Below are 26,183 nucleotides of genomic sequence, written 5' to 3' on the forward strand. Positions count from 1 at the left end.
GGGCACCGCGCACAGCACCGCGGGCACCCCGGGGGCAAGCGCAGCGCACTGCACGGCACAGGGGCCGGTCCCTGCGGCTTCCGCCGCCCGATCCGCCTAACGTTTTGCTCGGGAAGGAACTCAAGGCTGATCCCAGACCGTAGCACAAAGCTCAGAGAATCATAGAATCATAGAACCAACCTGGTTGGAAGAGACCTCAAAGATCATAGAGTCCAGCCCTACCGTGGTTAGTAGACCATGGCACCAAGTGCCACATCCAGTCTCATTTTGAAAACCTCCAGGGATGGTGAATCCACCACCTCCCTGGGCAGCACATTCCACCAATGCCTCATCTCTCTCTCCGTAAAAAATCTCTTCCTAATATCCAACCTAAATCTCCCCTGGCAGAGCCTGAGTCTGTGCCTTCTTGTCCTACTGTTGGCTGCCTAGGAGAAGAGACCAACCCCCACCTGACTACAACCTCCTTTCAGGTAGTTGTAGAGGACGGTAAGGTCTCCCCTGAGCCTCCTCTTCTCCAGGCTAAACATCCCCAGCTCCCTCAGCCTCTCCTCATAGCACTTGTGCTTGAGTCCCTTCATCAGCCTCGTTGCTCTTCTCTGGACCTGCTCCAGCACCTCAGTATCCTTCCTGAACTGAGGGGCCCAGAACTGCACACAGTACTCAAGGTGTGGCCTCAACAGTGCTGAGTACAGGGGCAGGACCTCCCTGGTCCTGCTGACCACACTGTTCCTGATCCAGGCCAGCCCTGTGCCAGACTGCTTCCAACACCAACAGACTTCTCCAAAAGTAACCTTAAGCTTATCAAAAAGCATATGCCTCTACTACACCCGCCAGGGAGTCAATCACTGTAAATTTGTTTCTTAGCAAATCAGAAACAGAGAGATGTTTTACAAAGCAACTGATATTTTCCACTCAGTATCTGGAAAGCAACCTGCCTGATTTTCAGGTTTTATCAACAGCAGTTTCCAGCAACAAAGAAGAAATGCATTTCTCACATGATCCTCACTTTTAACCATGTTGCTTATAATTTTTTTCCACCACACGTACAAGACAGCTTGAATATTGTCTGCTGAGAAAACCTCAACTACATGTTTTAAGCATTCCTTTTTTAGATAAGTTGGGTGTAAAGTTTCAAACAATATCCCTACACATTTAAAGCATGCAGCCTATTTTTGCTCTTTTTTTCCAAAACCATCATTTTTACTGTAACTACAAAGAAATCATTCTGGACACTGCATTTTAACTTTTAAAAAAAACCCATATGAATACATGTAGGGCCTACATACAAATACAGCTTATAACTCTGTAAGAAAGTACAAAACTAGGCTTATGATAAAGTAATTCCATAATGCTATTTGTTAGTTTGATATTCACAGCTTGCTTAGAGCTTCCTACTAATCTCTGAAGTTGTCCATCCACAGAGTTTCCTTAGATGAGTGACACTGCTACATATGATTGCCATCTGAGTAAAGGTAAAAGTGTCTTTGCAGAAGTCAAAGAATTACCAATGTGCTTTCCACATTTACAGAAACAGTATTCTGGGATGGGCACTGAGCATTTATCCTCTGTGAAGGATGTGGGGATCCCTTAAAAAGCATTTACATTTGGATGCATTAGGTTACCACTTTCCCAAAATGAGTCACAGACAGATGGGACTTAGGAGCAAAGCAGGTATGTGACATGACCATTGCAACAGTCTAAGACTTTCTGGGAAGCAGCCATTTAAAATTATCTCAGTAAAGAACCCTACAGTGTCAGTGGTTTGACCAAACAACACAGTATAGGAATTCAGAGATAATTTAGTTTAGTTGGCAGGAAGTATTACACCCTGTGTTAGTTACTTCAGGATAAAATGTCAGCTTGATGCATCCAATGTCGAGTCTAGTGTGGTTAAGGACCAATAACTGCATGATGTGAGAAAGGGCAGAGGTACGTGAACAGCTTTGGTGGCTTCCATTTGCTGCTGGCAGCCAGAGAAGGGGTATTAAGTGTAAGCAGTACCTAATGATGCAACTCAGGTTGTTGCCTACAGTTCAAAAGAGACAGCACAAAGATCTTGCAAGAAGCACAGGCCAGACAACAGCCGTGAGTAAGTGGAAACAAACTAAGGAGTAATGGTTACTATATAGTATGGTTGACTTCTGTATCCTGTTTCCAAGATGCATAAATAATTTCTTGGTGATATCTTGCCTTTCCCTGCCCTACATGCCCAAAACAGACACCACCTGAAGCGAATCTTCACTTCTGCAGGAAGATGAGGCTGCATGTCCCACCATTCAAATGCAAACTCCCTAATTTCAACCATTTCTGATTTATTTTCCACTCTAAAAACTCTCAGTCATTTAATTGTCCAAATCAAATGCACATGTTTAACCATAATTTTGTATTATATCCATACTTGCTTAACAATTTGTCAAGTCTATTGAGAATTGGTTTATTTTTTTGCAAATAAAGAATATAAAAATTCCAGTACAAAAAATACCTGGTCTACCAGGTCTATTTCATCCTAACAAGGAGGGAACACTGCAGACATGGATTTGAATGTGTTTTCTTTAAAAAAAAAGTAAACCTTTTTATCTTTTCCAAAGGAGAGTCTAGAGAAACCTCTGCATTGTAATTTACTCCGTATTTCATCAGCCTTGGAACACCAAAATTTCCAGGCTTGGAACACCAAAATTATAACCAGCAAACCAGCAAATTCTGTGCTCTGCACAGTGTTTCATTTGCCAGATGCGGTCAGTGATGTTTCCAAAACAAAAGAGAAATCAGACATAATAGCTATTTTGGATACAGTTATAACTATTTGAAAAGCACTAATTAATTTTAAAAAATCTAAACAAGACAGAAAATTGACTGGATTTGAGTCAAAGGCATTCATCTGTCTCAAATCTGGATATGATTTTCTTTTAATGAGAAAACAAGATAGATCAATTATTAAGTGTTACAAACCTACAGAGAGGCATTATTACAAATCCTCGATTCAACTGCAGGTTACAGAATACTTGTTAGAGTCTGTTCTTGCACCAGAACTCCTGTCTTGAAGCCTGACTTAGCATGACCATTGCCAAGGGTTCCAGTGCTTCTTCCCAGTTCTCTAAATTCTTTCTCCTGTCACATGTGAAGCCAGTAGCCAGAGAATACGAACACAGGAAAAAAACCCTCTCCCTTTTGCTAATTTGAGTGTGGCAGCAACTCTAGTTCTGGAAATGTACCTGCAGTAGTCCTGCTAAGATCTGGCAGGTAATCCAACACTTTTTCTACAGAGATAGCATATAAACAGTCCTCTTAAGGCATATTTACCTTTAATAAAACACCTAAAAGATTTAGTGTCAAAACATCAGAGATTCTGTAGAGGTAAATTTCCACATGTTCATGACTTGAATGTGTTTCCAGAGCAAGTCTCTTAATACCAAGCCAACTCTCCCATAACATAGCAAGCATCCCCAGTACAAGGGACACAATTCAGCTTCTTATTAGGAGACATTCGTACAATTTCACAAGCTTTGTGTGGATATATGTCTATTTTGTATGCATATACACACACACATACAAACTCATGTCCTTTTTCACGGTTATCATTAGCCATGACATGACACATATATGCAACTCAGAAAATAAAGACGTGGGCAACTCTTGGAGAGCCCTCCTTGCAAGAACTTCCACATTCCACCTGGTCAGACCAGAAGGCATCATGAAAACAAAAAGCACTTTACTTTCCATTAGCAGACTGCTGTTTCTCAAGCTTAAAAGTTAGTGGTTTGCCTCAGGAGCAATGGCTCCTGAGGCAACAGTGACTTGCACTTGCAGTCTAACACTTGGTTGCAAACACTGTAACTGTGATACACTGCTGCAGAGTGTGGATCTCAGCGGGAACCACAGTGAGAACCACCAAGCTGAATGATAAAAAATCCAATTCTGACTCAGTTTCTTTACAATGCAAACCCAAGAAAATTCGCACAACCAACTTCTTGTTCTGCATCCTGGGGAATATCAGTGTCTTATTTATTGCAAAAACTAAGACTGCAGTAACAGGTATTTTCCAATACTTACAGTGACTGTAACAATCTCTTAGATAACAGATATATATGCACACATAGAAAATATCTTAAAAGTAAATAGGTAAAATACTTACTCCCAAAGCTGGCAATCTTTGAGTGCAACTGACAGCAACCTTCAGTTTCCAGTCTGTTTCTCCATCCAGCTGGTCAGTTCGAATGAAACACGAACCTTGAAGTTATAAAGAGACATCAAACTATTATTTTGATCTCAAAAATTCAATTTGGATTAAAATGTTCAGCAGAGTGGAAATAACACAATTTACAACCATTTTTAAATAAATGTGCCACATATAAAAGGATTTATATTTTGGAGTATCTATGTGTTTTCTTCTAGGAATGCCCCAGATATCACAATTGCATCATTTTTCTAATAAAATTAACAATATGCCTGTTAATGAATGGAGGGAAATCCTATTTTTCAGGTTTCTTAATAGTTTATAAACAGGTTTCCAAATGTTATCAGCAAGAGAGACAACTTCAACTGAAATTAAAAAGGCTTAGTTTTATTTCTTTATAGAATAATTCCTTCTATGCTTCAAATAACACAAGAAAAACTAACAAAGCAATTTCACCCCTAGTACTGATGTAGTAGCAATCAGATGGAAGGAAACACTGGCAAAGGACCATATCCAGGTTTGAGTCTTATTACAGACAAGATAACTGTGTTAGAAGCTTTGAGTGTGTCAAAGCAATACGTCAAGAAAGGGTACCTACCCGTGAACACAAAATTAAGAGAGAGATTCTTTTACAGGACATGTGGACCCTGATGTAAGTAAAATCTAGCAGAACCCAATGTTTTATTCATCAAGGCCTGCAAATGAAGCAGTTCGATGAGCTAAGGGTCTGAAAGGACATGCTTGAGAGAAGCCACCTGAAACTGTATCTGACCAAAAGGTAGCATTTTTGCACAACAGACTGAAAGAAGTTTACAGACCTTCATGTAACAGTGATATTTATATTGAGTGCATAGTAAGTAAACAAATCTTTAAATGTTAATATAAACAGCTCTCAGAGCACATTATCCCAGCTAAATTTCACACAAAGCTCAGAGATGTAAGCTGCAAAGCTGTATCTTAAGATCTTGAAAACCTGCTTTTAAATTCTTGACAGGATTCTTTATGGATTTTCTTCTAAAAATAAAATACTATAAAGCACTTTTTGAAGAGTCCAGTGACATACACTGCATTATAATTAAGGGTGAAGCACCTAGGAACACCTAGAAATACCAGAGTTTCACCACATTTTCTGTCCATGGCACAGATGAGCCTACTCTCCATCATGCTTTTCCTGTACAAGACATTTCATGGTTCTCTTTACCCTTCCTGTCAATGGTTGCTCTCTTCCATCAATTTAATTTAGAATTATACTATAGATCAATGCAGTTCAAGACCAGTGTGGCTCCTGTGAATGGTTGACTGCACATATATTCATTTAATAGAGCTCACACTATGACATGTATTGGCCAGCTGCATTTCCTCTCCACTTCAGCAGTTAATTTCATCAATAACTTATCTCATAGCCTGTTTCCCTTTTATCCAGAAAAAGGGACTGCTTTCTGCCAAGTCAGCTTTCAATAGTGATCACAACAGCAAAACTGAAACAATACAATCCTCTTCTCTACCTCAAATACCACAGCAGATTTGACTAAGTAATTTTAAGTATTCTGTAAGGATTGATTTTAAACGTGGAAGATTAAACATGTCATTAGAAAGTATAAAAACAAGTCTTCATCCAAACCAAACACTTGCATTTGTGTAAAACTAAATATTCCCCACTGAGTATTGCGTGAAAGTCACATGTACTTTAACCTTTGAGAGGTATTTGAGTCAGCAGTACATAAAACTTCTAAAAATCAGTCTTTTGGAAAAACTAGCTATTTTAATTGTTCCATTTAAAAATGCTCAGCAGCACTGCCTCCTCCTCCCCATCACAAAATTAAAAACAAAACCACCCACAAAACAGTATTCAAAAATTGTGTTATACACTTTGCAGAATGCTAAAAATCTCCATGTTAAAAATCTCTTATATTTCTAACCTGAATATGACTTGCCATAAAAACCCCACATCTATACACGTCAGGAATTGCTGTTCCCTCTGAATGCAGTGATAACTCCTGAACGTGATAATTATTTTGCAACACACAAATAATTAATTGGTTTTTGAAGTTCTGTGCTTAAGGAAATGTCACTACATATGTTAACTAGTTACCAATCAAAGCACAGCTGTTTACCAAAAAAAAAAAAAAAAAAAAAAGACAAAAGAATAAAAACCTCTACAATAAACAGAAGAATTTTTCATAAGGCTACATATAAAGGAGAATGCATAAAATTAAAACTTTTACTTTATGCAGTGAGGGCACTCATGCTCATGTCCCATAACAATGCACAGTCATTCAAAATTAATGGACAAAGTCGAACATTTGGAACATATCTTACTTATTTCTGTCATTCTAGTGAAAATTTTGGAATAATCTATAATAATAATATTATTATTCTATGATTAGATTTTAAGATTTGATTTAGGGAAATTACATTGAGCTTAAATAGTTTAACCACTTATCAAAAATGGCACAAACTTCACATGAGCACATTTAAACTAATTTATAGATATGCAATATTAATTTAGCCTAATCACTTGAAGACAGGCAGAAATCAATTTAGAGCAAGTCCATGCAAGGTGCTGCCCAAGTGTAAGTAAACTGATTTTTATAACCATTCGAGTTGAAATGGTGGAAATTGACTGCTTAGGAAAGTCCTCGAACTACAATTGTGTTTTGGTGATTTAGCAAAAGCTCTATTATTTGACTCCCATCCAGAATTCAACCTAAGCCTGCTTTTCTGTGGAAAAACAGCACCTGAATGCAAAGGATGAAAATAATTTTAAGAACATGAAGTAACTATCTAACTTCAAATTATAAGGATACATTGCTAGTTATTAACTACCTTCTTAGTTGTGTTTATTTGAGATAACATTTTTTTAAAGCTATTTAGGGTGTTAACAGAATACTGAAGAAAAATAAATGTTTACTTCAGTAGATTTCATGGTGTTTTGAAATAGAGATACTAAAGCTCATCTATGAAGGCACTAATTTAGGGCCATGATATGCCAGGCATAGATTTGCCAAACAAAGGTACTGTGCTCAATAGAGAGTAAGAAGGAAGATTTCTACTTACTCAGTGTGTGCTGGACTTAATGCTTCAACCAGAACATATCTGAAGGACATATACACACCAAATGCTTCTGGGACTGGTGTACGTGTACACACGCATCAGTGACCTACCTGCCTCTAGAAATCCTGAAGAAAAAGGCCCTGAAGAATTAATTTCTCAACATGCAGATATCCTTAAATTCCTTGACATTAATGTACATAAAGTCATGCTATCACCAAATACTTAATTTTTATTTTTATATACATACTTCTGAGCATTAATTACAATTTTTAGTATAAGCTTCTGAAAAAAATCATAGAATCATAGAATTAGCCTGGTTGGAAGAGACCTCAAAGATCATCAAGTCCAACCCTACCATCATTACCAGACCATGGCACTAAGTGCCACATCCAGTCTCAGCTTGAAAACCTCCAGGGATGGTGAATCCACCACCTCCCTGGGCAGCCCATTCCAATGCCTCATCTCTCTCTCCGTAAAAAATCTCTTCCTAATATCCAACCTACATCTCCCCTGGCAGAGCTTGAGTCTGTGCCTTCTTGTCCTACTGTTGGCTGCCTAGGAGAAGAGACCAACCCCCACCTGACTACAACCTCCTTTCAGGTAGTTGTAGAGGACGATAAGGTCTCCCCTGAGCCTCCTCTTCTCCAGGCTAAACATCCCCAGCTCCCTCAGCCTCTCTTCATAGCATTTGTGCTTGAGTTCCTTCATCAGTCTCGTTGCTCTTCTCTGGACCTGCTCCAGCACCTCAATATCCTTCCTGAACTGAGGGGCCCAGAACTGTACACAGTATTCAAGGTGTGGCCTCACCCGCACTGAGTACAGGGCACTGTTACAGAAGCTATTACTTGGCACGTTACATATTTTCTTATATGTATTCTAGCTTCCCCGGTCTTTTATGCAAGTCATTCAGAAAAGAAAAGCTGCTGTGTATTAATTAAAATATTTATTCCTATTTTATTTCATTTGGAAATGTTGTCTCTGTTAAGCGCAAAGATGGATACTTTCTCCTTAAAACAATTAGCTCAACATTCAAGCTGTTTAACAAGCAGTTTGTAAAGAAAGTGTAGTTAACACAAGAAACTCCAAATAGCGCTATTGACAGAACAAGGGCAATTACTTTGCAAAAGGAAAAAATTTATTCTATATAAAATCGAACTACCTGATTTTAATGGAAAGCTATAATGAAAAACAAAAAAATAATTCAAACTACCTGAATTACACTGTAATTTAATATTTGCAGTATGTGTGAAAAGAAAATCTCAGCTACTCTAGAGAAATTGGTTTAGTTTGCTGCAGAAACAAATTTGTGTGTTACTTGTAGCATCTCCTGTGTATTACATACATTCCTGTGTATTACAGACATTTTTCTTTCAGAGATGTTTTAGGCAAAGGCTGTTCTGTTGTTGTCTACTACTGAACTTCCCTTAGTAGCCTAACAGTGCTCTTAAATAACCAGACAGAATATCCTGCCAGTTATACAAGTATGACCTCATCTTCTTTGTTAGGCAATAACACTCTTGAATAATCCAAGACCAGATAATTGGATCCAAATACCTCAAAATGCATACACTGACTCATGGAAATTCCCTGCAAATCACATTCTGAAAATGGCGAAGAAAAAATACAGGTAGAGTGGCATGATGTAAACGCAGAGCTTCCTCCCTGCTTCCCTCCTGATCATGAAGTCTACTGGCTAATACTTAAAGCACTTGCTTTCCAGGACTGGACAGGTTTCTTGACAAAAAGCAACATGAGAAATTGCCATAACAAACTAAACTATCCCACTTGTCCTGTATCCAGAACTTAATTTTCATTTCCCAGCTCCTGCTCTGAAGAAGGGTCTAAGAAGAAGTTCTAAATCATGGCACGAGACTCAATTCAGGAGCATTCTCAATTCAGGAGAAAAAGACCCCAAACCAAACCAAACCAAACCAAACCACCCTAAAAACAAAACCCCAAAAAACCCTAGAGAATAACTTATTCTGATTAGCATTGAAAATTACTAAGTGAACAACACATCATCATAAAAGGAGTTCCATGCTTCTGTCCTTCACTTTTTCTGCTCGTTTTGAACAGTCACTTACAGCATACCTTGTCTTCAACTACACCTATGTAATCAGCGTTTTACAAGCAAAATTATTTTAAAAAATATTTCCATTTTCAGATTTCACAAGTACAGTCAAATCCCTTGCACAGAGCCTGAACAGTCAACCCACCCACAGTACTTGTTACAAACACCAGTATACACAGTGAAGAATAGTATATAAGAAGTCAATCAGCACAGAAGTTCTGAAACTGTATTTAACTTTATCTTGGAGAACATTAATTTCCCCTTGCAAATTTTTTTCTGAAGAGACTTGCCAATAAGCACTATAGAGTACTCATAATTCAAATATACCATAGTATACATTTTAATATTATACTGTGATGAAGCTGCATCGGAGGAAACCAACTACAATTTCCTTGTATATAGCAGATGTATAGGAAAAAGCATATTTTACAAGCTTATTAAAGACCAAGCACCCCAGTGTTGAAAAGTACTGTTTTTTCTGCATAAATACAGGCTTGAATTCCATACTCCATTACACATATACTGTCAAAAAGCAATCATAGAATGCGTGCTCTTGAATTCGTCTAAAAAAAAAAATCCTAAAAGTAAATTGCATTTACTTTCTAGAATATGTAACTGATAAGAATTCATGTCAGTTATTCTTAAACAGAGATAATGCTAAACCATCACTACATGTCTGGGTTCTTCTTTGTCAGATCTAAATAAATAAAATTATGTCTACCTTCTCTCTCTAGAGCTGTATCCAATGAATTTTTTACAAATGAGAACAACAGCTACAAGTAATGCCTTTCAAGCCTCAGCAAAACTGAATTATTAAATCTGTCTGCCTATATCCTATTACAGCCTACTTATGAATACTTGATTTTATTTTGTATAATTGACAACAGTTGTCAGGAAAGGAAGGTTTTAACGGCAATCAAATTAAGATCAACTGGTATAAGTGTCACAGCGAAGAGCTTGCGTCAAGTGTTGATGAATTAATTGATGGGTCACTGGGAAACAGGGCACGTGGAACTCAGTGCCATAAACAGCTATATATTGTCTGGTAGGATTACAGCCTTCCTGCTTTAAGTGAAAAGCATTGAAAGAGATGGGTTACTAGAATAAACCCAAGAAAACAAAAATGGACTTTGACTTTGCACACCTCACACCAGATCATTTACAAACAACTTAATTTTTAAATCATTTATATTACTTAAGTCACTATGTGCATGAAAATTTTAAACTGATGACAAGATGAATAGCAGCGCCAAGATGACATATTGGAGTGCAGAGTTTCATTTACTACTATAACAAGCAGCTTTCAATTATGATAGCTTCTAAGGAGGAATAAAAACCCAAGACACCTGAAACATCCCAAACATTTAAGCTACAATGCCATTCCATAGGATGGGATTGAAAAATGTAGTGGCATTTATAGAAGACTGATTAAATTAGTTTTAAAACATTAATTTCACTTAAGACCAGGTGAGAACTGTGTGTACTTGAGATATTTGATCTGAATTAAGAAACCGATGAAGCAATTGATTAATTGGAATTTAAGCCATCAGTCACTGGATCCATCAACAGTTTCATTTACATTCTAAACAATCAGCTGATGGTCTTATAGGATACCATGTATTAATACACAGTCAATATGATACCCCTAAACTCATCACAGTTCCTTATTGACAAGAACACAGATGTTTTTTAATCCAAGCTTGATCACATCACATCTTTTTTGAATTGCTGTATTGATTCAGTACGCTTTAGGAATTTTTATCTCTATTAAAACATTATGGAATTCTCTTATATACAGCAATGTTCCAGGTTTTTTTTTAAAAAAGGCATCTACATTCACTTTCTCATATTTTAACTTACTGACTTATATTATTTTTGAGATATATAGAATGATACTCAAAACCATTACTTTATCTTTTCCATTTAATTGGATTTGATGTACCACTTTGCTCCATTATTCTTCTGACGTATACTAGCAATCTCTATTTGCAGAAACACAGTGATACAGAAAAGAGACGGTGTGCATTATTACGTCTTCAGAGTAACAACTACATCAAAATATCTGCCATACAGAATGCTTAGAACACTGAAAAAGTTCTTGCTTTTCATATCAAAATAAGAATACTACTAAAGAGCTTCCTGATTTGAGAGCTCTGACAGCACAGCAGAATTCACTGTCCCCATCAACCTCCCTAATGCACTTATGTATTTCTAAAGACTAATAATACAAAAAACTGCATCCACACCTCGAAGAGTGCTGATGCTGGACTTAAGGATCATCTTCTCTCTTGATGAAATCAGAGCTCACAAACAGTGTATGGCCAAATAAACCAGAATCCACTGAGTGCATGTTTAGTCCTGAAGATTTTAGCAGGAGCAATAATAATCAACTTGAAGGGCATTCCATTAACTAAATTAGGAGGAGCAAGACTAAGAGCCTTGGTAGCTCATAAAGCTTAAACAGAAAAGTACAAGTCAGAGGAGTTGACAAAACCATCAGGTTACAATAGACATATGAAAAACAAGAGGATAATTTTTTTGTTAAAATTTAGCAGGGAAAAGCACATTCATGTGGACTGTTTGCTAACTTGGAAGAAGTAACAGACCCAGCTGCAAAAATGTAACACTGGACTTAATTACAGCAAAAAGCAGAGGATTTATAATTTTTCCAATTTCTTTTTACTTGACAGACAGGGGAAGGCTGTGTAAAGCTACATAAGTACCTGCAGTCAGAACAGTAACTGAAGAAGTTAAATATTCTAATTAAATTGACAGTGTGGCAACATGGGCCATAGCACTGGCCAGGAAAACCTAGTGCTCTCCCCAGCTAGGTACTCCTTACAAGGCAGGCTGGTCCACTGTAAAGAGAGCTGCTAGACTTAAAGCAGTTCAAGGCTACGTAAGTTTCCATTCCAACTCCAGCCAGCCACACACCTCAAGCCACATATGAAAGTCAGATTAAAATGTGCAAGCCATCCTCTCCTTCTGAATACATTAAGATAGATTTGAGGATCACTTCTAAATTTTTAGTGAGACAACTAAAACTACTGCAAGATCAATCCACAAAAGACCTAACAATCAGGATTTTGTCGATTATGCAGAAATTCCTTTTTCACAATAAAGATGAGGACCACCAAGAGACATGTTCCAATTGTTTCAAAGAATCAAATTAACATTAACAGCTTGCCCAGCAGAGCCTTCAGGGAAGAAAAGAAAATAAAAACACCCCAAATTCAATAATCTATGAGCAGAAAAAGGTGCCAGTATCTTACAACAAAACATAATTCATGGTATCACTCTTATGAACAGATACTTACAGGCAACATATTATAAACTGCTTCTACACAAAGAATTCTCAAACCTAAGTGTAATTTGTCTTTTATTTTCAAACACACCCACAGTCCATCAGTTCTTAATACACATAGTTTGCCTGACTTGTCCTGCCTCTGAGATCTGCTTTGATGATTCTTATCCTCAGCTTCTCTAAGATGTTTCGGGGAATTGCTGCAATTTCAGAATATATGGACTGTTACTCCAGCCAAGCCACCAAATGCCCTTATATTTCTGGGGAAATGCATCATCATTGGCAAGTGGGAACAGGTGAATTTACACAATACACAACCCCCTTACAGATCAGTTTTTTCAACTCTTTTTTGGTTTAGTAAGAAAAATAAATAGGTAGTAAAACATTTTTTTGCTACTGCTTATTTTGCTGCAAATCTAATGAAACATATGGATTGTGCTAGTTGCCCAAGTATGCATGGAAAAGAAAATAAAGTAAGTAGGAAATGAAATCATAGAAATCACACAATCATAGAATCAACCTGGTTGGAAAAGACCTCAAAGATCATAGAGTCCAACCCCATCATCATTACTAGACCATGGCACTAAGTGCCACATCCAGTCTTGTCTTGAAAACCTCCAGGGACGGTGAATCCACCACCTCCCTGGGCAGCACATTCCAATACCTGATTACTCTCTCTGTAAAAAAATATCTTCCTAATATCCAACCTAAATCTCCCCTGGCAGAGCTTGAGTCTGTGCCCTCTTGTCCTACTGCTCATTGCCTGGAATGCATTATCATGTCTTCTAATAAGATTTTACTGTGTAATTTTACATCTCTAATATAGGTAGAGCAATACTATCAGGAGCTTAATGCCTGCTGAGACCACCTCCTTCCACCACATAACATTCATACTATCTGACTGCATCTTAAACAAGTAGCTGATCACATTGAATGACTATTACTCAGTGACTTCAAGTAGATACCAAAACATTTCAAGCCTGAGTTAAATCAAATGCTAAAAAACGGAATAGGAACTGAAGTATAGAAACAGATTAAAGTAGTTTGGACAGATTGTTGGCAGCTACTCATGCCCTGAAGATAAACTTTTATCTGGCCGTATGTGCAAAACTTAACTCTAGTCATTTATCATTCTCTGTAGCAACAGATTTTCAAAGCATTTTAGTTTCCAGACAGGTAGGTTTTAGAACGCTTGTTTTCTAAACATAATAGAAAATTCCAGAATGTATGATAAATGCAACTCCTTCAGCCTTATTATTCTGCAGTAGTTGGTTTTATGAAGAGATAAAAAGTGACATCAGCTGCACAACTGAATTCCAAACGGACATTTTTTCTTCTGGTTTGATTTTCAAATATCTGACATTCCAGGATAGGCTGGGGCCCAGACAATTAAGTCACTTGTAGAACATTTACTAATAACTGTTCAGAAAAAAAGTAGGTAGTACATGCATCACTTTCACCTTTATTGTATTTTTCCTTGCAGTTTTATACTTTGACATAAACGTTCTGCTAATACTTGCCTTTTAAGATCTACAAAACTAGATCTTTTAAACAAAACATACTTGCCAGCACGATGCTCTCCTTCTGTAGAGAAATGCTTAAGAACTCATCATTTTCAAGACAACTCACTTATTTAATTAGCAGACTTTGTTTGAGTAGGTAGACTGTGGAGTAAGCCTAGTAACTAGTTAACTCACAGCCCCTTCCAACAGCAAATCAAGCTATATGAATGGTGACTTAAGCCTGTACCTGCATTGCAGTTTATGCCAGTAAAATGGTTAGCATTTAAAGAAAAAAAAAATCTCATCTGAGACAGTTATATTGTTACAGAAATGAATTGCTACAAAGTCTCAAAATAAACATTATTTTCCTGTTTTATTCCCACATTTTACTCATACCATTGTTGTTCAAGTAATTACAAGTAAAGAATACTGAAAACTCTTAGCCACAAATTTTAATGCAAGTGAGATCACTCTTTTTGCTACAATTCTGAAAAGTGTAAACATGTTTGCGACTAGTATTTTATACCTGAGTAAATGCACCATTTTAAGCAGTTTCATAAGTGGAACTCAGGACACTGATCTATGCAATGAGGAAATGTCCAGAGGGACCCCAGCAGGCTGGCAAAACAGGCTGACAAGAACCTCGAAGAAATGGCACAAAATCCTGTGCCTGGTGAGGAACAACCCCATGCACCAGCATCTGCTGGGGCCATCCGGATCGAAAGGTGCTTCGCAGGAAAGCACCTGGCAATCCTGGGGGACACCAGGTTGAACATGAGCCAGTAACATGCCCTGGCAGCAGAGGAAGCTGCTGGTATCCTAGTCTGGATATTGCCAGCAGGTCGATGGAGGTGATCCTTCCCCTCTGCTCAGGATAGTGATGCCACACTTGGGGTACTGTGTCCAGTGCTGGGCTCTCCAGTACAAGTGTGGAATGAGCATATGGAAAAGGTCCAATAGAGTGCCACAAAAAGTGAAGTTCCTTGAATTTTTGTGAAAAAAGAGAGGATGAAAGAACCATCTGAACAACAGAAAAGCCAAGATGTTAGCTCCAAGAGTCATCTGCTCTAGAACTTACTAAAAAATTGATAGCTAAAATAGCTCAGCACCACTCACTGCATGTGCCAACTTTTGCCCATGAGTAAGAAACTGAGGTTACTGAAGGTGTGTAAATGAAAAGCTTGGAAGAAAAAAAAGAAAGCATCATTCATTCTTTTTTGACATTTGGTAGCCACCCTGTCAGAATTTCACATCTGAAAGTTAACAGAGCACAAACATTCCACAGATACCAAGTCTTATAGACACATGCACCATATTCTCATGAAGAACCAGATGCAGTTCATGTCTGAACACCTTTGTGTGTTAGCACAGGAATCCCTGACCTGGACCAGAAGCCAGTCATTGAATCAAGGCACAACCAAGGCACCAAACCAAGGCACAGCTAATGTAGAGTACAAGAATTTTAGCTTAGAGAAGAAAGAGTTTCTATCTGAAATTTTTCTTGTGTTTTACAAATACAGTATCTTTGCTAATACTCCCATAATGCTGAAGTTATTAACACATGCTTCAGTTGGCAGTTCCTGTGGACAATTATAAAGTTACATGATGATGTCTGGAATGCCCTGTCTAGCCCTTGCTTTATGACTGAGATGGCATATAGACAAATAAAATGCACAGAGCATGCCAAGCAATTTAAAAATGAACCTGAAAGCTATGTTAAAGGCCACTTAGGATCTAGCTTAATTTCAGCAAGGGAGCTTTGTGTTGGTGTAACAGAGATCTTGCCTACATTTGCATAACAGCTTTACACTAAGGTAGTCAGTTGGTTTTGGCACGATGCCTGCTTATACAGCAAATGAAAATAACCTTTACAGCATCTTTTGGAGCAGGCTCAGCATGAACATTTCCTTTCATTTGGTGGAAGGCTGATAAATGGGACAAATCTTTCAAACTGCTTGTCATCTCTGCCATATGTAATGAGCAAAACCAAGATTCAGCCATAACTCATCTCCTCCTACCCTTTTTAATATAAAACCCCCCAATATATTATTCCAGAAAATTTTCATTCTTTTTTTAATTTATTTGAAAGTCAATTAAGATCTTTTGGAAACTTCTGTTATATGGCAATCCTGACAGCAGCAAAGAATTCACATCTGAGGAGTGATTTCCACCTGCTCCATCCCCCTGGGAAGTAATCCTAACTCTAAATACGAACAGCCATCTAGCTGACCCCATTCATGAAGGAGAGGAATACCAATGTTACGACCTGTTACATGAATACAAAACAAAGCCCAACCTACATTAGACTATAACTTTTGTTAAAGTCTGACTAAAAAACATAGGAATCTAGGAAATTAGATACAGGCACACAGTTAGCATCAAGTCATTATATCTGATGACTTGAAGACATCATTCTAGCTAAAAGACAATGCATCTGACAAAGAAAGGGAATAAAGTACATCTAGTAAGAAATTAGTTTTATCATAAGCTTCATAACCCATAAGGCAACTTGTGCTCTGCAGAGTGAAAAGTATCCTTGTAAATTTAACATTCCTAAGAATGCAATGGAGGGTGAACTTTTTTTCAGGATATTACAGTGCTGCAGACTACATTAATACGTAGTATAAATATTAAAGTTGGAAAATAGTACTTTGTCTCAAAAGAAGTTACAGGGTGGATTGGATTTTAAGATTAGTTCAAAATCTCCACTTTACTCTTTATAGATTTATAGTAAGAAGCTATAGTTAAACTCCTTTATTGCGCACAAGATAAAATTACATATAAAATATAAACCCATGCAAAAACTGTTTCACAAAGTACTTAAAAGTGCCAACTATAAATTAAACCATAAATCAGTCAAAACTGCAACATGAGGGAGAAACAATTACAGATGTAAGTGTTCACTCTTTAGTCAAAAAACAATTACTGCCATATGCTTGAAGTTTAGGAGATTTTTGTGTGCTTGGTTTTCTTGTTTTGTTTTTAAATAAGTGCATCACCAATAAAACTAGTTAACCTGTTGCTTGTTCAGAGAAACCGCATTTTCAATGTTGAAATTCACATTCCATGTGTAGCAGAAGCTTATATAAATCACTTATGCCAGAATTCTTGGAAGATTTCACTCGATTTGCTCTTTAGTCACTTTACATTATAATTAACTTTTACACAGTAGGTACAGAACTTTCCAAGGGCTCACAAGCATTTTGTTAGTATCAGTTATGGAAAGTCTGCTGTTATGATAAGCTTTTCAAACAAGTAGCTTTATTTTCTAGATGGCAAATTAATGTAGCTTCTTACAGGAAAAGTTTTATTATGACATTTAAAGATAGCTCATTGAAATACACTTACATGCTGAACAGTGAAGCGGACTTGATGGGTTTCACTTTCAAAAATATTTTCTTCACACATTTGACATAGGGCTTCACCCTGTTCCCTTCCCCCCATCATATCTTGACAAAGAGATAGTCTAAGTTCTAGTATCTATGGCCCTTCAAGATTTACTATTCATATATATTCCAATCAAGACACAAGTATCTTGTGCAGATGCATTGCTGGACTGTGTTGCTCACTGAGAACCATACCTGTGCCCCATCCTTCAACTAACAGTACTACAGCCAAGGGAGACTACAGTGTCTTATAACATCACAGAGTCAGAAATTTTAGAATTAACAGAGAGAAGAACATGCTACAGGGCAGATAAGAAAAATATATCATTTTAGAATTTGTTTTGTTATAAGGTGGCCAACAGTCACATCATATTCTTGTTCATTTATTCCAGCAGTGACAACATATCTTACATAAACTGCTGCAAGGATCCTGACTAGGGAGAGCTCTCACCAGAGAAACAGTTCTCGATGCTCCTACATCAGCAAACACTGCATAACACTACATATGAGTTTCCTACACATTTCTACTGTGCACACATCACTTAAATTACAACTGACACATACCTCTGATGGAGTAGATAATGATTGCTTCCAAACACCTAGATATGTAACACCTAATCCAACAGGCTAGGAAAATTTTGGATCAACACACATTGTCCTTCTACCACTCACACGCTGCATGCAAATAGCCTAGTTTAAAAGTAATTTTTCTACAGGTGCAGAAGTCCTCCTACTTTGTACTTTTCTATGAGCTGTAACTTGAGCTGAAACAGGTTTTGTGTCAGTAGGGACAATATCAATCCTTTCATAACATGTTGAATGCAAGAGATTTGAATTACCAAAAGCATTGTGCTTCGTAATAAATTGTGATACCATGGGAGGGAATATGTATCCTGAACCAGAGGGTGGTTAACCAAGATGGACCTTATTATTAAGACTACTAGGAAACTTTGTCAGTCCAGGCCACTTATAGATGATCAACTGCATCTAATCAGCATTTCAAAGTCATTAGCAAGACACAGTAACTATGGAATAATTTCTTCTTTTAGCAAATATATAGCTCTAGTAGTATTCTGTAGGCTATCAGAAATATTTTTGTCTTCTCTTACAAATCTCTGCAAATTTAGCCTTTTATCTGAAAAATGATAGAACTCCAGTGCCACAGTGATATACCAAGTGCCACTAACACAATATCACAGCTATTAGCTTTGTGAAATTTAGTGCTGCCTGACAAACACCAGACAGTTCCTCAGGATCTGAAGAGAAATGGTAATATAAAGGAGGAAAACTCATTTGAGTTATTAAGGGGAGCACCCAATAGTAATTTCTAAACTTTACAAAACAGCCATAAATTATAGGGTTCATATAAAGGAGATATTTGTTTCTCAAAGATTAAGAGTACTCCCCTATGACCATGTGAAGAGAAATAGAGCTAACAATAAGTACTTTTCTTTCTCTCGCTCAAGAGAATTCCTGAGGTTTTTTTGACTGACCAAAAAGGGAATATTATTTTTAAGTAAAAAAAATAAAAAACAATTATTGCGGGTTTTTAGGTAAGTGCAATGTATTTTTCAAAAAATAATTATTTTAATCACATATTAATAGGTTCAGATTTCAGTTCTTTTCAATTCAATAACTAAAATACAATCAGATGACATTTAAATGTGTTGCAAGACGGTGATTAGTTGCAAATAATTAAAAATACTTTCAAGTCATACTAATCAAGTGCAGTCTTTTAAAATTTTTGTTAAATAATTTTAGTATTTAAATCTTTTGTTAATACAATTCATAACAGTCATCTATTTAGAGAAACACAGCTATAGAAGGCTCATGTCCACAGTAAGATTACTCCTGTCTTGCAGTCATCCTGTGTTTCTCATCTATGGACCCTCTCCCATTAATCGCAAAAAGGTAGATCTCCATCAGTCTATCTGACCATTTCAAACTGTTCACAATGCACAGTCTAAGATCTTACCACATCCACAAACTTATCATGTAACCAATGCAAATCGTCAAAACATACCCGTTTTTTCCGATGTTCTAAGAAACACCATGTCAGATGGGATTCGTTGATTCTGAGGGGGGGAAAAAAAAAAAAGAGTTTTTTTTTTTTAAGTAGGGGAAAAAAGTGAATTCCAATCAAATGTCCAGTGAGATCTATTACCAAAAGGTCACACTTGGATTGAAACTCAATTAAAACAGGATTTCTCACAGTACTTTACATTCAGCATTTGCAATTCAGAAATCAATATTTTCAAAAAATTATACAATAAGCAAACAACAGTTAATCCTTTCAGATGCCCCTTATAAGTGAACCATAAATACCTGAAGAACTGTAACAGATTAACATTTTCTTGATTGAAAACAGTACTTCCGAATATAAATATCCAATTGAAATATCGTAAAAAATAATTTCACTGAGCAAAACTCTGACATACAGTTAGCATATATAATAGAAAAAAAGAAAGTGAAATTTAAAATATCTTTCTTGACACTCACGTTGCAAACATCATGTATACCAAGCATTTTCCTCTCTCCCAACACAGACAAACATACACAGGGAAAACAGCATTTTCATATTTCACATACCTAAAATGAACAGAATTGCTTCCTCACTAAGGCATAGACCCATGTGCACAGTCAGATGCACCTGCACACCTGTTCTGCCATTTCCCCTTCCAACACAGAACTGTCTGTATCAAATCACATTTTCAATATTTTGTTGACCAGAGAAAGGCCAATCCAAGCCTTCACAGGTTAAACAAAATCAACAATACCACCCTCTCACACACATGCTACCTGCTATGTGACAACCAAAATCCCTAGCTCTCCCTCCACTTGTTCACAAGGCATCTACCAGCACCAGCTACATATTGCCAACAAGGAGTTCAAGTGTGAAAAACTGGGGAAAGCAAAAATAACCAATATGCCAAAACCTGAAAGAAATACAGGACTGGAATGGAAAAAAAGAACATATTAAGTTGACAGGAACCAGAATAAAGAGTGGACAGAGCAATAAGAAAAGATACTGTATTGAATTGCAGTTTCTCCCATCACAACTTATGTCTAGAATTCCACATGCTGTACAGTTTGATATTGAAGCCACACACAAAGATTCATTTGCATTTTATTTAAAGACTAGCTTTAACCAGTTTAAAAAAAATCTCAGTTGACTATTAGCAATGGCTTTACAAGATTCATGGTCAAGGATATTTCTTAATATTCGTTTCTGACTACTTGCTAAGAGGATGTCATGCACAAATATTTTTCATACAGGAAGTACCTGCATTTGACAATAAATTTCAGGTACCCTTCTATACTTGCTTAACTATGCCATGAAAGCCACTGCATACCTAAGTGCTGTCATCTTTTATTTTTTAAGAACTTAACTGAGTGGAAAAGAAAATATATGTTGTGACAAAACCAACCACATGACATACACAAACCCCAGAACTCAGCCTTAAAAATCTGACCAAATTAACTCAACATAAAAAAAATCAAGGGGCAAGTTCATTACATGAGCATTTCAAAACTACACAATAATTCTGTATTTCACACTTCAAATATAATCAAACTGCAAAATCAATACAGCAATAATTCAACTGTGGCTCTATTTTGTGCATAAACTATCAGCTATAGCAAACTGGTTAGTCATTTCATACAGAAGAAACTGCAATAAACATGAGGACAAGCTAACCAGAAGCCTTCAAGAAAATAAGCAATGGAGTATCTCATGCACTGAACGCAACACACAATCCTGCCTGTAAATTTTATAAGGGTAATCCTGGTCACAATACTTTGATTCATTGTATCAAAGTGGAAGGCATGAATTCTATGGTTTATTACAAAGACACAACTATCAAAGTAATCGGTTCAAAATTATCTTTACATGAAATTCAAGTGCATCCAGCATGGAGCAGCTCTGAACGCACTTTTCCCAACAGGAATCTAGGTGATAGCCCAAACCACAGCATTAGCAAATGTTCAGAAACCTCCTAGAAGAATCAACACAAACACAGAGGAATGTTTTTTTGTTCATTTGAGTCAAGCCAGTCCTCCATCTCAACAATTAAGGACACAACACTGCTATGAACAGAAAAACTCAGCATTCTCAGACAGGTTTGACTCCAAACAAGACACAGTTTCTAATTTTTAACCCTCCAACTTTTACTTAAATTGAAGGCAGCACTTCCCCTTCATCACTGCATGCCTAAAAAACAAAAGTATGTACACTCATAGTCCCCTGCAATAAAACAGCTCAAAATACATCCATCAAGATAATTAAACACTGCTTTGTATGACACTCACTGTGTGTGGGACCTTCAAAATATTATGCCTGACTACCCATAAAAATCAGTTCAGAGATTGAAAAAATTCACAGTCTCACTCATAATGGATAATAAATGTGTATTTACACCAGACAACACCACTTAAGCTGATGCTTCTTCCCCACATACAATGCTGAACTCTACTGTTTACCTCAGTCACATAGCAATATTATTTCTGATTATTCTGGATACTATAGGCAAAGCTCTCCATTACTCCAAAGAAACATTCCCAAGACCAGCATGCAGTCACAACTCTTTCTGCTCTTAAAAATAAAATTCATGTGCTGGTCTCTATGCCAACAGTATTCACCTTGAAGAGGCTGCTCACCTGCAACTGCAACTAGTGCAGCATTTTTTTGAATCTTGCCTTTTAACAGATAATAATCAAACATGTAGTGAAATTTATTATCCACCATGAGCCCAGATTCAGCTAGGAATCTCTCAGATTTGAAAAAGAATGCAGTAAAAACATTAACCTTAAACTATATTATTACGCACAAATTAAGAGGGAAAAAAAAGAGGTAAAGGAAAAGGCAACTTCAAAATTAAATAAATCTGTCCTTAAATGACAATAACAATTAAACAGATATCCAGTCTTCATATAGATTAACTATACATTTTTGCAGCTTCCCTGCCAGCTCTGACATAAATCCATTACACAAGTTTCAGGTTACTGACTTCATGCCTACAAACTTCCAGTTACTTGTAAACAAGCTGAAACACTTGAGCAACATTCAAAACTTTGCAAACATAACAGTCAAATGATCTAACACTGAATTAAATAGAAGTTCTAATACTCCGAATGCAGTATCAGGCTTTACAAGTCATTACCAGCTTCCATAGAGTTCGCACGTTTCACATTCAGTAAATGAAAATCACCTGGTACACGCTATCCAAGATTTAGGTCTTTATGCCTGACAAGACTGGGCAGAATCATAGAATATCTAAAGTTGGAAGGGACCCATAAAAAATACAGATTCCAACTCCCTGCCCCTTTGAGAACTACCTAAGACTAAACGATCTGACTAGGAGCATCATCCAGGCACTCCTTGAACTCCGACAGGCTTGGTGTTGTGACCACTTCCCTGGGGAGCCTGTTCCAGCGACTGACCAGCCTCTCACAGAGGAACCTGTTCCTTGAACTTCCCCTGGCACAGCTTCATTCACCGCATCAAAGAATGGTTTGGGTTGGAAGGGACCTTAAAGATCATCTAGTTGCAACCCCCTGCTATGGGCAGGGACACCTTCCACTAGACCAGGCTGCTCAAAGCCCGATCCAACCTGGCCTTGAACACCTGCAGGGTGGGGCATCCACAGCTTCTCTGGGCAAGGTGTTCCAGTGCCTGACCACACTCACAGTGAAGAATTTCTGGCTACTGTGTAATCTAAATCTACCCTCTTTCAGTTTGTCACCTCATGCCCTTGTGATTTCATTTCCTTGTGTCCTGTCACTGGTCACCAGAGATAACAGCAGCTCCTCCCTCACCACCCCACTGAGGAAGTTATAGACTGTGATCAAATTAGTCATGTGAATATTTTCTCATTTCAACAGGAAAAAAATGCATATTGATTTTGGCCCCTTTTGTGTTCTCCCTGCTTGTTTCTTTCATGTAAAATAATGTAAGCTTTTCTGTATTAACATATCTGAATGTATCCTACAACATAGGGAGGCTAGAGACTGACTCGTCTCTGTTTAAAATTGACATCTTGTTTTTCATCAGGTTTCTCATATTTTGGAAGTGGGCAGAAGGGGACTGCAGGAGTACTAGACACCAAAAATCATTGTCAGTATTATTACTCGCACTGGCGAGCACAGATACCCCCGCAAAGACATACCTAGTCACTATAAAAGAGTGACTATGCAGAAGCAGATGGCAAGTATGCGACAAAAATCTTTAACATCTCATTATGGAGAAAATTAAGTTCCATTGTATGTTGTCACAGACAAACAGCAGCAATATGCCAATCATGTTAGTTAGCCCTCTCATGTTGTATTTATCAAAGTGGAACAAGTTAAAATGACAACGCATACAACTTTGAGCATTCAGAAACCCATGAAGAAACTATGTAATATCAATTACTATGGAGATGAAACTAGAAATGTTTATTGATATCTACTGAAATTTGAATATACAAGTCATGAAAGTGACTTGAATACATTGTTTTGCTTAAATCTGGGTGGAATTAGAGCTCCAGAAAAGGAGGGCTTCCATTATCTCACTGTTTGTCTGTAGACTTACAGATTCATTCCTAGGGATCTAACTACAACCAGACAATGGACAACATTGTAAGTGCTTCCCCAGCTGCAGAGTTCCCGTAAGTAACTTTATGCCATCCAGGAATACTAGCCAGACTGGCAAACAAGAAAATCCATAAGCAAACCCACACTTCCCTACAACACAGGCTACAATATTCACTTGAAAAATACTGCTTCTAATAGCTTTCAAATTACTTTTGGTTTTTTTTTCTCTCATGCTATTACCACAAAATTGTTAGTTATATATGCTTTACCAGTTCCCTAGTCAGTCTCCCAATACCCTTCAATTGCTCATAGCTACAGACCCTTGGAATTTTGCATTTACTGTCCTTTCTCCTTCCTTCATGCAATGAATCACATACTTTTCTCATGGACTAAAATATTCCTGCTACCTTCTGAGAGGTACTTCCCAGTTGTCTTCTTGGATCTACATGCTGTGCAATACTGCATGCTAACATTAACTCCAATCCTTGCAAAAACTGGACTCCTCTCACTTTACACCTGAGATTAAACAAAACTCAATTGTGCCCCTTTATGGGTCCAAGAAAAGCTCTCAAGGTTTTAAGAAAAAGCATTACTGTTGCGCATGCCTTAAAACACTATTATGTGTTACCATTAAATTTTATTACAGAAATGTGTAGTTATTATTATTAACTAAATGTGTAATGCCTTCTTCACATCTCCAAAATGTGATCCAAACTGTCAATAAGCTACAATGTCTAAATAAGAATAATAATATCTGAACTCATCAACTTGTCCCTTCAATTATCTTATTCAGGAACACCATGCACATCTGTGCTCCCACCAAAAACTAAAAATGTATCTTAAAATAAGCCAAGGAGAACATCTAGAAGTAGCATGCCTGTTGAAGGCAGTGGCCATTTTTTCAGGTAACATACACAAATGTCTTTTAGCTTTTAAAAACAGGCAATATTTTGATCTATTCAGGCTTCTTCCTAGCCTAGTAATAGTGCACTACAAAATTTTCAGTTCAAATAATAGATGTATTACTTGAAACTAAACTGTTTTAAGGACATTACAGTCACTTAAGAAATACTTTGAAATTAATTAGGAGTATTTACAAAAAAGACAATACTCAGAGGATATTCAAGGTTTAAATCTAGAAAAGTCTTTCACTTAAATTGTTAGTATTTGTGGTGCAGTCACTAGTTAACATATGGATCTTCAGCTCAAATGAGTCATTAATTTCACTACAGAAATGCTGTTGATGCATCTACCAGTCAAATACAATGTTAACTTGTTTCTCTGCCATTAGAGTGAGCAATTGAACATTTCACTCCTGACTAGTTCTTCGGCTTTAGAGTCATACTCTGAAATTGAAAACTGCTTGCTCCAACAAAATACACTTCTCAACAGAACCAGAAAACATTTAATTTCATTAATTTGAAGGCACCCACAGCTAGCCAAAAGAAGAAAAGCAGCTCTGCTGGGGCAAAGTATGAAGCTTGAAGCTCAAATAGTTCAATATTTGGGGCAGTAGAGAGGTGGGGGATGGTCTCTTCTGCCACGCTGCACTGAGAGGACTACAGGGAATGGTCATAAGCTGAGACAGGGAAGACTCAGATTACATGTTAGGAAAAAATATTTCAGTGTTAGGGTGGTCAGGCACTGGAATAGACTGCTCAAGGAGGTGGTGGAGACATCATTCCTGGAAGTGTTTAAGAGATGTCTGAACCTGGGCTGCAGGATATGGTTTAGGGGTTACAGGAGAGTAGCAGGGAAATGGTTGGACTCAATGCTCTTAGAGGTCTCCTCCAACCTTGATGATGCTATGATTCTAACATTCAAACAATTATTTGGATCTTACTGAGATACCCAAGTAAAATATTCATCAGAAAGAACACAACACTATTACCCTAAATACTTAAACATTACTTTTTTCATTAGAAGCTTCAGGTACTCACAACATATGATCTGTAAACTACTGCAAATAATGCTGAAAGAGATGCTATGGACTGACCTCACACAATACAGACTGATCCCTAAAGTAATTCTAGTTTTCCAAATTCTACTGTAATCCAACAGACAGACGGTTCTCAGAAAATTTCAAGGAAGGCAGATTACCTAAGCAGCCACTAGAATCTAT

General features: G+C 37.2%; 1 protein-coding gene across 1 annotated transcript in view; it reads right to left on the minus strand.

Moving 5' to 3' along the window:
- Positions 1-4,132: 4,132 nt before the first annotated feature.
- Positions 4,133-26,183, minus strand: part of LOC103808406 (probable phospholipid-transporting ATPase IIB) — a gene marked incomplete at its 3' end in the record, with an annotated part of 47,084 nt that continues 25,033 nt past the window's right edge. The window contains exons 6-7 of the mRNA XM_009081222.1: positions 19,515-19,566; positions 4,133-4,227 (exon numbers count right to left, since the gene is read on the minus strand). Of these exons, the coding sequence (XP_009079470.1) occupies positions 4,133-4,227; positions 19,515-19,566 (147 nt within the window). The remainder of the gene's footprint in view (positions 4,228-19,514; positions 19,567-26,183) is intronic.

Source organism: Acanthisitta chloris, unplaced genomic scaffold (assembly GCF_000695815.1).
Source record: "Acanthisitta chloris isolate BGI_N310 unplaced genomic scaffold, ASM69581v1 scaffold11610, whole genome shotgun sequence".
NCBI lineage: Eukaryota > Metazoa > Chordata > Aves > Passeriformes > Acanthisittidae > Acanthisitta > Acanthisitta chloris.